General features: G+C 41.7%; 1 protein-coding gene across 1 annotated transcript in view; it reads left to right on the plus strand.

Annotated features, from left to right (window-relative positions):
- ARL15 (ADP ribosylation factor like GTPase 15) overlaps positions 1-12,579 on the plus strand; it is a 462,946-nt gene that overhangs the window by 153,370 nt on the left and 296,997 nt on the right. The window contains exon 2 of the mRNA XM_004016996.5: positions 9,456-9,600. Coding sequence (XP_004017045.1) covers positions 9,456-9,600 — 145 coding nt within the window. The remainder of the gene's footprint in view (positions 1-9,455; positions 9,601-12,579) is intronic.

Here is a 12,579-nt window from a genome sequence, read left to right on the forward strand (position 1 = left end):
TTTCAAGCTCTGTAAACAGTTGGTTGTATTTTCAAAAGATGGACCCATATTTTATTATTATAGACAGGAAATATTTTAAAATTATAGTTTTATATATTAACACACTTAATATTTTTTTCAGTGAACATATTTAGCGTTAGAAAACATTCTAGAAATTGACTTCTTTTCAAAATCTTTTTTGTCATTGTGAGAGTTGATGAAGGTCAAAATGTATAGGTGTCTCTCTGGTTTTGAAACAAAACCACCTAAGAAATATATCCATTTCAAGTTATGGGTGACTTTTCTCTTGCTTTTAGGTACCAATTAACTAATTTTTTGTTAATTTGACAAATATTCATTGAGCAAAGGGCTAGGCCCCATCTGAGGGCTCCAGGGAAAGATGTAGTCATCCACCATAGGAAACCTCTGGGTTTTGTTTGGCAAGACCTGTTTTATTGATAAATAAGGAGGAGACAGTATGGTGCTCGGGCAGTGACTTTATGGCTATGGGAAGCCCCAAAACTGACAGAAGAAAATTTTCCAGGAACTCTACAGAGCCTCAATCAAATTGAAATCATGTACAGAATAAAGTCATGTATTCAAGATGAAAAACAGAGCATCACTTGAAACAAATGCCGTGTCCCCAGAGGCTAGGGATTAAGTGATACTGGCAGTGCCAGGGCCCGTGCCAGAGGGGGAGGACCTCGAGCAGGACTCTGTCTAGAAATGTGAATTGTATGACAGCTCTGCCTCTCTGCTTTGGTGCTTGGCCACCGTGGGTGGCTGTAAAATTAAACTTTTTAACCGAGTAATCAGACCAGGGATTATTGGGTCAGTGTGCATAAATCTGTTATCTAATAATTCTGATAGAAGTCAGGGAAAAAAATATATGTGGCATAATATTAACCACAGTGCTGGAAGTATGTTAAAGGACCAAAGAGTGGAAGAAAGGAATAGTTCTCTCAGATGGAATTGGAGACCTTCTGGAGGAGATGTCATCTGAGCAGAACTTTGAACAGAAATTTGTCAAATAGAGAAGAGGAAGAACCTTTCTTCTGAGTACACGGGACCCGGGTGGCATAGAAACACGAAGTGCTCAGGCTATTTGTGGGACTAGAGAGTGATTTGGAGGATGGCTGGCATCATTAAGGTAGAGATGTAGAGGAAAGAGTGATATATGGTAAGTGCTTCATTGGTGCTTTACAGCGTCAGTTTGTTGAACAGTTGTTCCATGAGTTTACCAATGTCTGGTACTGTCCCCAGCAGAAATGGGGATATTTTAAGATAATCTTGCTGCCTTAGTGCTAGACCACCAGGCTGAAATACAACTCCTCATTGTACCCATGCGATTTAATCTTTTGCTAATTTTTTTTTTCCCCTGATACATGTATGTGATCATCCTCCTTCAAGAAAATATTCTTGAATATTTTGGCTTAGGCTTTTTGGCTAATCTGCCTTTCAGCTCAGGCGTATACAATTTGTCCAGAGTCTACAACACAGAGTTACTACTGGTGATTCAGTCTTGGCCCTCTCTCAAGACATTGGCTCACCGTTTCCTCACATACAGTGTTGGTAGAAGCTCGTGAACTTAAGCTGGCAGGAAACAACCTGGATCTGAACATGATAAGAGAGAGACTTGGTTCTTTTGGGAAGGAGCAAGTCATAACAGACCCTGTGTGAACAGACCTATGAACTGAGCAGTCTAAGCAAGAGACCATGACCTTGGTTGTCTGCTGGCATCCTGCATGCGGGCTCACCCTGTTCCCTGTTCCCTGCTGCAAGAGCAGGTTAAGCTTTGTGTCTGTTAGTGTCTTTGGTTGGACTGGGAGGAGCATGTGGAGGCAGCTGTGGGCTGGTGGAAGGGAAGTACCATAGACTAGGCTGCATGGTGGACTGCCAGGCCCTTACCCAAGAGACATGACAATCATCTAAGATACCTTAGTGAGATAAGGTAAAATAATAAATGCACTTACTTACTTGTATGTTACCATCTTGTAGCATAATGCATTGAACTAATAATGCCTCATAACATCCACCTAAAGAAAGGAAGTGGCTGATGGTATTAAAACGTTACTGGTTAATCATGGGGAGACTGAAGCCGGCTAGGTTTATGGGCCTGCACAGAATCATACAATGCCTCAGTGTCTGGCCTGGGAATGAAGCCTGAGTTTTCTGTGTGCTGTCAGGACAGCCGACAGCTTTGTGTTTAGCATTGTACACCACTGAAAGGGGCTTACTCTTAACAATGCACGGGCTGCTTTACGAGACAGACACAATGAACTTTGGTACAGTATAGTCTAGAGGCCAAAATGAGTAATTTTAAGTAAATTGACTACGAGATCCAAAGCTTCATTAAGTATTAAAGTGAAAACCAAGTGAAAACTGTAGTTTTTAGGGACTGACTCAAAAAACATGAACATTCTTCCCCCATTTGAAGTAGCATAGTTTTAAGCACCTTATTTTGTTGGCTTCAAATCTGACACCATCCCTGTCAACCATTGGATTTATTTATTTCGAATAAACACCCAAAGAGTCTGTGACTCATTTCAAAGATACTGTCTTATAATAATTGTCAGTTTAACCTTTATGCTTTTTATGTTCCAAAATGTCTTATCTCTATAGCCTGTGTTTTTGGGGTGGGTTGTTTTATTCAGATTTAGTTTGGATTCTTTCAGAACAGTTGAAATACAGAGCCTGAAATTCAAGAAAGAGATTGGAGGAAGAGGGGAAATATTATATTATGTGTCTTACCAGGCTGAAAACATGGGGTGGAGATGGCATCATAGGAGGACAGAGAGACGAGATAAAAGACAGGAGTAGAGTAGAATGTCACTCCTCAATTGCCTTTTATGTTACCCACGTCTTAGATGACCTAGAATAAATGAGCAGATGATGTAGATATTTCTAGGTTTGGCTGCAAAGTTTTTACACTCTGGAATTTAAAAAGAACATGAAGATAAAATTCTGGAACGTTTTCCAAAATATGTTGAGTAATATTGGCATATGAATGATTGAAACTGGGCAATATATGGCAATCAGTTCAGTTCAGTCACTCAGTTGTGTCCTACTCTTTGCGACCCTATGAACTGCAGACGCCAGGCCTCCCTGACCAACACCAACTCCTGGAGCCTACCCAAACTCATGTTCATTGAGTTGGTGATGCCATCCAACTAGCTTATCCTCTGTTGTCCTCTTTTCCTCCCACTGTCAATCTTTCCCAGCATCAGGGTCTTTTCAAATGAGTCAGCTCTTTGCATCAGGTGGCCAAAGTATTGGAGTTTCTGCTTCAACATCAGTCCTTCCAGTGAATACCCAGGACTGATCTCCTTTAGGATGGACTGGTTGGATCTCCTTGCAGTCCAAGGGACTCTCAAGAGTCTTCTCCAACACCACAGTTCAAAAGCATCAATTCTTCAGTACTCAGCTTTCTTTATACTCCAAGTCTCACATCCATACATGACTACTGGAAAAACCATAGCCTTGACTAGATAGACCTTTGTTGGCAAAGTAATGTCTCTGCTTTTTAATATGCTATCTAGGTTGGTCAAACTTTCCTCCCAAGGAGTAAGTGTCTTTTAATTTCATGGCTGCATTCACCATCTGCAGTGATTTTGGAGCCAGGAAAAAAAAAAAAAGTCATCCACTGTTTCCCCATCTATTTGCCATGAAGTGATGGGAACAGATGCCATGATCTTAGTTTTCTGAATGTTGAGCTTTAAGCCAACTTTTTACGTTCTTCTTTCACTTTCATCAAGAGGCTCTGTAGTTCTTCACTTTTTGCCATAAGGGTGGTGTCATATACTTATCTGAGCTTATTGATATTTCTCCCGGCAATCTTGATTCCACCTTGTGCTTCCTCCAGCCCAGCGTTTCTCATGATGTACTCTGCATGTAAGTTAAATAAGCAGGGTGACAGTATACAGCCTTGATGTACTCCTTTTCCTATTGGGAACCAGTCTGTTGTTCCATGTCCAGTTCTAACTGTTTCTTCCTGACCTGCATACAGGTTTCTCAAGAGGCAGGTCAGGTGGTCTGGCATTCCCATATCTTGAAGAAATTTCCACAGTTTATTGTGATCCCCACAGTCAAATGCTTTGGCATAGTCAATAAACCAGAAATAGATGTTTTTTGGGAACTCTCTAGCTTTTTTGGTGATCCTGTTGGATGTTGGCAATTTGATCTCTGGTCCCTCTACCTTTTCTAAGACCAGCTTGAACATTTGGAAGTTCATGGTTCACGTATTGCTGAAGCCTGGCTTGGAGAATTTTGAGCATTACTTTACTAATTTGTAAGATGAGTACACTTGTGCAGTAGTCTGAGCATTCCTTGGCATTGCCTTTCTTTGGGATTGGAATGAATATTGACCTTTTCCAGTCCTGTGGCCACTGCTGAGTTTTCCAAATTTGCTGACGTATTGAGTGCAACACTTTCACAGCATCATCTTTCAGGATTTGAAATAGTTCAGCTGGGATTCTATCACCTCCTCTAGCTTTGTTCATAGTGATGCTTTCTAAGGCCCACTTGACTTTACTTTCCAGGATGTCTGGCTCTAGGTGAGTGATCACAGCATCATGATTATCTGGGTCATGAAGATCTTTTTTGTATAGTTCCGTGTATTCTTGCCACCTCTTCTTAATATCTTCTGCTTCTGTCAGATCCATACCATTTCTATCCTTTATTGAGCCCATCTTTGCATGAAATGTTCCCTTAGGATTTCTGATTTTCTAGAAGAAATCTCAAGTCTTTCCCCATTCTGTTGTTTTCCTCTATTTCTTTGTATTGCTGGCTGAGGAAGGTTTTCTTATGTCTCCTTGCTATTCTTTGGAACTCTGCATTCAAATGGGAATATCTTTCCTTTTCTCCTTTGCTTTTCGCTTCTCTTCTTTTCACAGCTATTTGTAAGGCCTCCTCAGACAACCAGTTTGCTTTTTTGCATTTCTTTTTCTTGGGGATGGTCTTGATCCCTGCCTCCTGTACAGTGTCACAAACCTCTGTCCATAGTTCATCAGGCACTCTATCAGATCTAGTCCCTTTAATCTGTTGTTCACTTTCACTGTATAATCATAAGGAATTTGATTTAGGTCATACCTGAATGGTTTAGTGGTTTTCCCCACTTTCTTCCATTTAAGTCTGAATTTGGCAATAAGGAGTTTCTGATCTGAGCCACAGTCCTCTCCCGGTCTTGTTTGGCTGACTGTATAGAGCTTCTCCATTTTTGGCCGCAAAGAATATAATCAATCTGATTTCAGTGTTGGCCATCTGGTGATGTCCATGTGTAGAGTCTTCTCTTGTGTTGTTGAAAGAGGGTGTTTGCTATGACCAGTGCATTCTCCTGGAAAAACCCTATTAGCCTTTGCCCTGCTTTGTTCTGTATTCCAAGGCCAAATTTGCCTGTTACTCCAGGTGTTCTTGACTTCCTACTTTTGCATTCCAGTCCCCTACAATGAAAAGGAAATCTTTTTGGGGTGTTAGTTCTAGAAGGTCTTGTAGGTCTTCATAGATCTGTTCAACTTCAGCTTCTTCAGCATTTCTGGTCAGGGCATAGACTTGCATTGCCATGACATTGAATGATTTGCCTTGGAAACAAACAGATATCATTCTGTCGTTTTTGAGATTGCATCCAAGTACTGCATTTCAGACTCTTTTGTTGACTATGGTGGCTACTCCATTTCTTCAAAGGGATTCTTGCCCACAGTAGTAGATATAATGATCATCTGAGTTAAATTCACCCATTCCAGTCCATTTTAGTTTGCTGATTCCTAAAATGTCAATGTTCCCTCTTGCCATCTCCTGTTTGACTACTTCCAATTTGATTGGAAGCCTTGATTCATGGACCTAACATTCCAGGTTCCTATTCACTGTTGCTCTTTACAGCATCGGACCTTGCTTCCATCACCAGTCACATCCACAACTGGGTGTTGTTTTTGCTTTGGCTCCATCCCTTCATTCTTTCTGGAGTTATTTCTCCATGATCTCCAGTAGCATATTGGGCACCCACCGACCTGGGGAGTTCATCTTTCAGTGTCCTACCTTTTGCCTTTTCATACTGTTCATGGGGTTCTAAAGACAAGAATACTGAAGTGGTTTGCCATTCCCTTCTCCAGTGGACCACGTTGTGTCAGAACTCTCCACCATGACCTGTCCATCTTGGGTAGCCCCACATGGCATGGCCTAGTTTCATTGAGTCAGACAAGGCTGTGATCGTGTGATCAGATTGGCTAATTTATCAATCACCTGCAATTTCATCTTGTATTTAAGATTGATGACCATTTGGACCAGTTTAGGTGGGTCAGTCTTCTTTTCAAGAGATAGTTCAGGGGAATTTCAGTAGAGGAGCTGAGCACAAATTGGGGTGTTTAGAGCAGGAATGTGGTCTCTCCCCTCTTTTCCCAAAAAGACCAAAGCGACCCAGTAAGAGAGACTAGTGGTGTTATCTGTCATAGCTGAACTTGGCAGAGCTTTTCTTAGTGCACAGCTGCTGGCTAGTCTTTGAGGGAATGCATACATACGTATATCTGTCTCTCAGGAAAACTCTCATCATGAGTCCAGGGGACTTCTTTCTTTTATGGGTAAGAAAAAGTTTGCAAAAAGTCTGTCGTTATCAGCCAACCTTCCTACGAAATTGGGATGTGAAGTACTGGCATCTAGGATACTTTTTGTAGTCCTAGTCATTAATCTTGTAGGAAAGGCAAAATCAAGCTCAAGTAAGGCCAGAGAAAGGTCACTAATCTGGTGGAGTGGGAGGGGTTTGCTATATGAAGGCAGACTGAAATAATTAGGACTTCTCAGACTTGAAAAGACTGAGAAGAAATATGATTAGAGTTTAATAAATCCAGGAAGAACATGAGTTAGATGATCATAGAGTTTACCAGAAGTAGGCAGAGCTTCTTAAAAGCCAAGGAAAAGTGAATTTAGGACAAAAAGAAGTTCTGTCATACCAAGAAAGTAGGTCCTGCACGTCAAAATTACTCTTTTGGGAACTGGGCTTAAACTTCTGGCATTGGAGAGAAATGAAAAAGTCTAGTATTTCTCATTGTTAACACTATTTCTTGAAGTATGAGGTGCCCAGAGAGCATCGATCAAGCTTCCTGTTAACCTTTACATTTTCTTTTCTCCTTTCTTAGATGATATTTAAATGTCATTCAGCAGTGATTCATTGAAAGTGGATTCTATGCTGTGGTCTCCACTAAGCACTGGGGATACTGAGATGAAGATGGACAGATATGGTTCCCACAGTCTGGTGATAGATAAGAAGCTAATTGTCTGTGTGATGAATTGACAACAAATGTGCTCTGAGAGCTTGACACAAAATTGCTCACATACTCTTAGCAGCAGAGCAGGCAGTGCTGAGGAAGTGGTTCTTTAACCGGAATCTGAAAGTCAATGAAGCGTTCACCACCCAAAAGTTGGGGGAAAAGGGAGTGGCATGTGTTGAATGCTGTGCGATGCCAGAAGGTCAATGTTACTGGAGGTGGAGGATTAAGATGGAGAGTTACGGAGATGAGGCTGGAAGCTTGGGTTAAGCAGATCATGGAGGGCCCTGTAGACCACCAGGATCATAATGGCAGCCGCATAAGAGAATAGAGGGGGCAGTGGTTAACATACTAGGACTCGTTGGAGGATTTTGATGTTGTCCAAGCATCAATGACCTGGGCTGGAGAGAAGCAGATAGATTCTAGAGCTATTTCAGAGGTTGTACAGATTGGACTTCCTGACTATGAGAAGTGAGGGTGAGACATAGTCAAGCTTGATTTGTAAGAGTAAACAGCCCGTTAGACCTCATAGTTCATCTGCGTGAGAAGAATTAGCACAGACTTTTTATAGGTCTTTTCTCTCATGATCTCTAAAGGACCAAGAGGTCAATAGATCTGCATCTGTTTCATCTCCCTGTCTCCTCCTTCCTCTCATGCATCTTTAAGGGCCTAAATACTTTATAAACTAGGTGGCCTCTAATAAGCAGATGTCAATTAAGTAGAAAGACCAAAAACTGCATGGATGATTTCCAGTCTCCCAAATCCCCTGGTCTTTTAACTATTGCAGAGCAAGTACTAGTTCATAGTACCCTGAGGTCATTTGATCTGAAGCAAAATTCTACATTGCGTCAGAAGAGGATTTTTGTTGCTATTTATTTAATTTGCTTTTCCCAAAAGTGGAACTCCTTCTGTTTGGTGGTTTAGGAAGGCTAGTTGAAGTTTCAAGGGTGGTATGTGATTTTCTTTGTCCAGATTTAAGAAGTCAGTGTTTTGTTTTGTTTTTAACAAAATTGACCAGTAAGGGAATCTTTTCTGTCACTTTGCTTTTTCAGCATACTTTTCCCCAGTTTCTCATCTCATTTAGATGATAGCCCTGATGAAGCCCAGTTACCCCATATTGGGCTTCCCTAGTGGCTCAGATGGTAAAGAATCCACCTTCAATGCAGAAGACCCAGGTTTGATCCCTGGATTAGGAAGATCCCCTGGAGAAGGGAATGGCTGCCCACTCCACTATTCTTGCCTGGAGGATCCCATGGATAGAGGAGCCTGGCGGGCTATAGTCCATGGGGTCACAAACAGTCAGACATGAGTTAGTGACTAAGCACGCACAAAATGTTTCAAAAGTCAGGATTACAGTGATATATGTGGGAATTGGATTTAATGATTTTAAAAGAATTTTATTTTGGAATAATATTAAAGCATTGTAAGACTAGTACATGGAATTTCCTTTAGACTCCACTCAGGTTCCTCCGTCATTAACATTTTACCATGATTGCTTTATTACATTCCTCACCATCTAGGTGTGGAAGTGGTGATGGAGGTAGAGATTTAGAAATATTCTTAGCCAGTTAACTGCAGATGTCAAGACCCTTCATCACTAAATAGTTTAGTATTTGTTTTCTCGGGACAGTGATATTCATTTGCTAACCATAGTCTAATCATAAAATTCAGGAAACTTAACCTTATGCAGTACTATCATTGCAGGTTCTAATATTCAGTCTCTATTCAGCTGTTGATTTATACAATGTTGGTTTATGGTGTTTTTCCTCCACCTAATCCAGGATCCAGTCCAGGAGGCATTGGATTATTACATCTCTTTAGCCTTCTTTAACCTGAAACAGTTCCTCAGCCTTTCTTTGAGATGTTAGAGGCGAGCAGGCTAATTGTCCTGCAGAATGGTCCTCACAGTAGTGGTGTCTGACCTCCTGGTGCTTGGATGCTGGTGGTGCATTTTTGACGGGAAAATTGTGCAATGACGTGGTGCCCCTTGCAGTGCCCACATCACAGCAGGAGGGGGTCTGCAAGTCCTTGTGGGTCTCATTCCTGGGATATTAATTTTGAATGCTTAGTCAAGGCGATATCCTCAGGTCTCTCACTGTCAAGGCCCCTTTCCATCTTAGAATGAATAGGATATTTGGTTACTTCTCAATATGTGATTTAAAATGTGACTGTGCTTTGCCTCTACAGTCTTATTAAAGGGCCGTATTTCCCCTCTCTTGGCAGTGTTTTAGAGCACTCTGCTGCAAGGGTCCACCTCCTGCACGCCCAGAGTATGACCTGGTCTGCATAGGCCTCACGGGCTCTGGCAAGACCAGTCTGCTGTCCAAGCTCTGCAGCGAAAGCCCTGACAGCGTTGTGTCAACAACAGGTGGGTACTGCACCAGGGTCCGCGTCCTTTTTCTTCCCCCGCATTGAGATGCTCTCTTTTGCTTCCTGTGCTTTGGTGGGATCCCCTCATTTCACTGAGATTGTTCAGTGAGTGTATTATTTATTTTCAGTTACTCTTATTTTTCAAACTATATTTAAAGGAGGCTTTAATAGCATTGTTCTTCCCTGGTGGTTCAGACGGTAAAGTGTCTGTCTACAATGAGGAAGACCCGGGTTCGAGCCCTGGGTTGGGAAGATCCCCTGGAGAAGGAAATGGCAATCCACTCCAGTACTGTTAGCTGGAAAATCCCATGGACAGAGGAGCCTGGTAGGCTACAGTCCATGGGGTCGCAAAGAGTCAGACACAACTGAGCGATTAGGACTTAATAGCATCAAATTGTACCTTCCATCCCTCTAGTTGGTCATTTCAGTGCCACTGAATAAATCAAGCCAGGAGAATGCTGATAGAAAATAACTCTGCAGCCTAGACTCCTAGTACTGTGACAAATGGGTTTATCTCAGACCTATTGAGTGCCCTTCTCCCTGGAGGTATCACCCTAACCTACTTGTGTTGGTCACACACTCCCTACACAGTACAAGTAGAATCTCAGTCTTCTTCCTTGGAAGATGGTAGGCACAGGGACCATCAGTCAGGCTTACCATGTTCACTGAGGTGGCCTAAAAAGTCAGTCTAGGCAGTGGTTCTCAGTCTGGGCACATTTTGCTCCTGAGGGGACATTTGGTAATGTCTGGAGACATTTTGGTTCTTATAACTGGGGGAAGGTGTGACTGACTTCTTTTGTGTAGAAGCCAAGGATACTGTTAAATATCCTATAGTACACATGATGGGCCCCCACCAGAAAGAATTATCCAGCTCAAAGTGCTATCAAGAGCTTTTGTCACTCCTCTTTTTCACCTGAAAATGAAAGGAAAGACAGGTGTTAGTTAAAGGAAATTATGGAAGAATAGTTGAAGGAAATGAAAAACAGAGGTACTGTGGGAGGAGTGGGCTGAGACATTGTCTGCAAAACTTAAAAAGATTTTTCATGCAGACAGCTTACTTTGAGCACCTACCTTGGAGAAGGAAATGGCAACCCACTCCAGTTTTCTTCCCCGGGAAATCCCATGGAAAGAGGGGCCTGGCAGGCTACAGTTTGTGTGGTCACGAAAGGGTTAGACATGACTTAGCAACTGACACAAGCACAAGCAAGCACCATGTGCTAGATCCAGGGTTAGAAACTGGGGCTAACTCTAGTTAACATTCCAGAGAGTCAGTCTACCGGCCACATAGACATTAAGCTTGTGTCTAGAAATATACAAAAGAGGAGGAATGATCAATTTTGCTTGGACTGGTGGGAGGAAAGGATGATGCATGGCTTGTCCAAGAGGTAAGAATAAGAGAGTGAGGTAGAAGAAGAAAGAAGATTTGGGGGTCAGAGGGGAAGTCTGTGTAAAGGCAGAGAGGCCTGAAAGAGGATGCTACTTGCTGGGAACCACATTTCCCTGTGGCTGCGATGCATGGTTTGTAGAATGTCAGGAGTCACAAGAGATAGGCAGTGTCCAAATCTTGGCAAACCATTGTTACTGTGCTCAGTAATTTAACTCTTAGCCATTAAGTAAGGCAGTGGTGGGAGGGAGAAAGGGAGACATTGGATAGGATATATCTCATCTTCTGCTGCCCGCTTCTCCTTCTGCCCTTAATCTTTCCCAGCATCAAGGTCAATGAGTTAGCTGTTTGCATCAGGTGGCTAAAATGTTGGAGCTTCAGGATTATCATCAGTCCTTCCAGTGAATAGTCAAGGTTGATTTCCTTTAGGATTGACTTGTTTGATCACATTGCAGTCCAAGGGATGCCTCATGAGTCTTCTCCAGCACCACAGTTTGAATGTGTCAGTTCTTCAGCACTCAGCCTTCTTCATGGGCCAATTCTCACATCCATACATGACTACTAGAAAAACCATAACTTTGACTATAGGGACTTTTGTCAGCAAAGTGACGTCGCTTGCTTTTTAATACGTTGACTAGGTTTGTCATAGCTTTCCTTCCAAGGAGCAAGCGTCTTTTAATTTCATGGCTGCAGTCACCATTCGCAGTGATTTTGGAGCCCAAGAAAATAAAATCTGTCACTGTTTCCATTTTTTCCCCTTCTGTTTGCCATGAAGTGATGGGATCAGATGCCATGATCTTCATTTTTTGAATGCTGAATTTTAAGCCACTTTTTTCACTCTCCTCTTTCACCCTTTCTGCCATTAAAGCGGTATCATCTGCATATCTGAAGTTGCTGATACTTCTCTCGGCAGTCTTGATTCCAGCTTGTGATTCATCCAGCCTGGCATTTTGCATGATGTACTCTGCATATAAGTTAAATAAGCAGGGTGACAATACAGCCTTGTCCTACTCATTTCCCAGGGGAGTGACCTATAGAACAACTTCAATTCACCTAATATATGAGTAACACCTAATATTTCAATGTATCAAGGTGAGGGTGTAGAGAAAGGGATAGAAAAAATAATTGAAGAAATGATGAATGAAATGTTACCTGTCTTGAAGATAAATAACAAATCCAAGACATTCATTGAACCACAAGCACAAGAGATAGTACACCAAGTCATGTCTTAGTGAAATTATTAAAGCCAGTGATAGTTTGTGATAGTTAATTTTATGTGTCAATTTGGCTGGGCCACAGTGCTCAGATATATAGTCAAACATTGTCCTGGATATTTCTGTGAGTGTGTTCGTTTATATATATACATATATATATATATATGTATATATATATATATAAAATGAGATTAATATATAAATCAGCAGACTTTGAGTAAAGTTCTTTATATAATGCAGTTTGGCTCATCTAATCAGTTGAAGGCCTGAATAGATCAAAACTCTGACTTCCCCAGAGCAAGAAGGAAATCTGTGCTGGCCTTGGGACTTAAACGTCAACTCTTTACTTAGTCTCTAGTCTGCTGACCCACCTTGCAGG

The sequence above is a fragment of the Ovis aries genome, chromosome 16 (assembly GCF_016772045.2).
Source record: "Ovis aries strain OAR_USU_Benz2616 breed Rambouillet chromosome 16, ARS-UI_Ramb_v3.0, whole genome shotgun sequence".
NCBI classification, from domain to species: domain Eukaryota; kingdom Metazoa; phylum Chordata; class Mammalia; order Artiodactyla; family Bovidae; genus Ovis; species Ovis aries.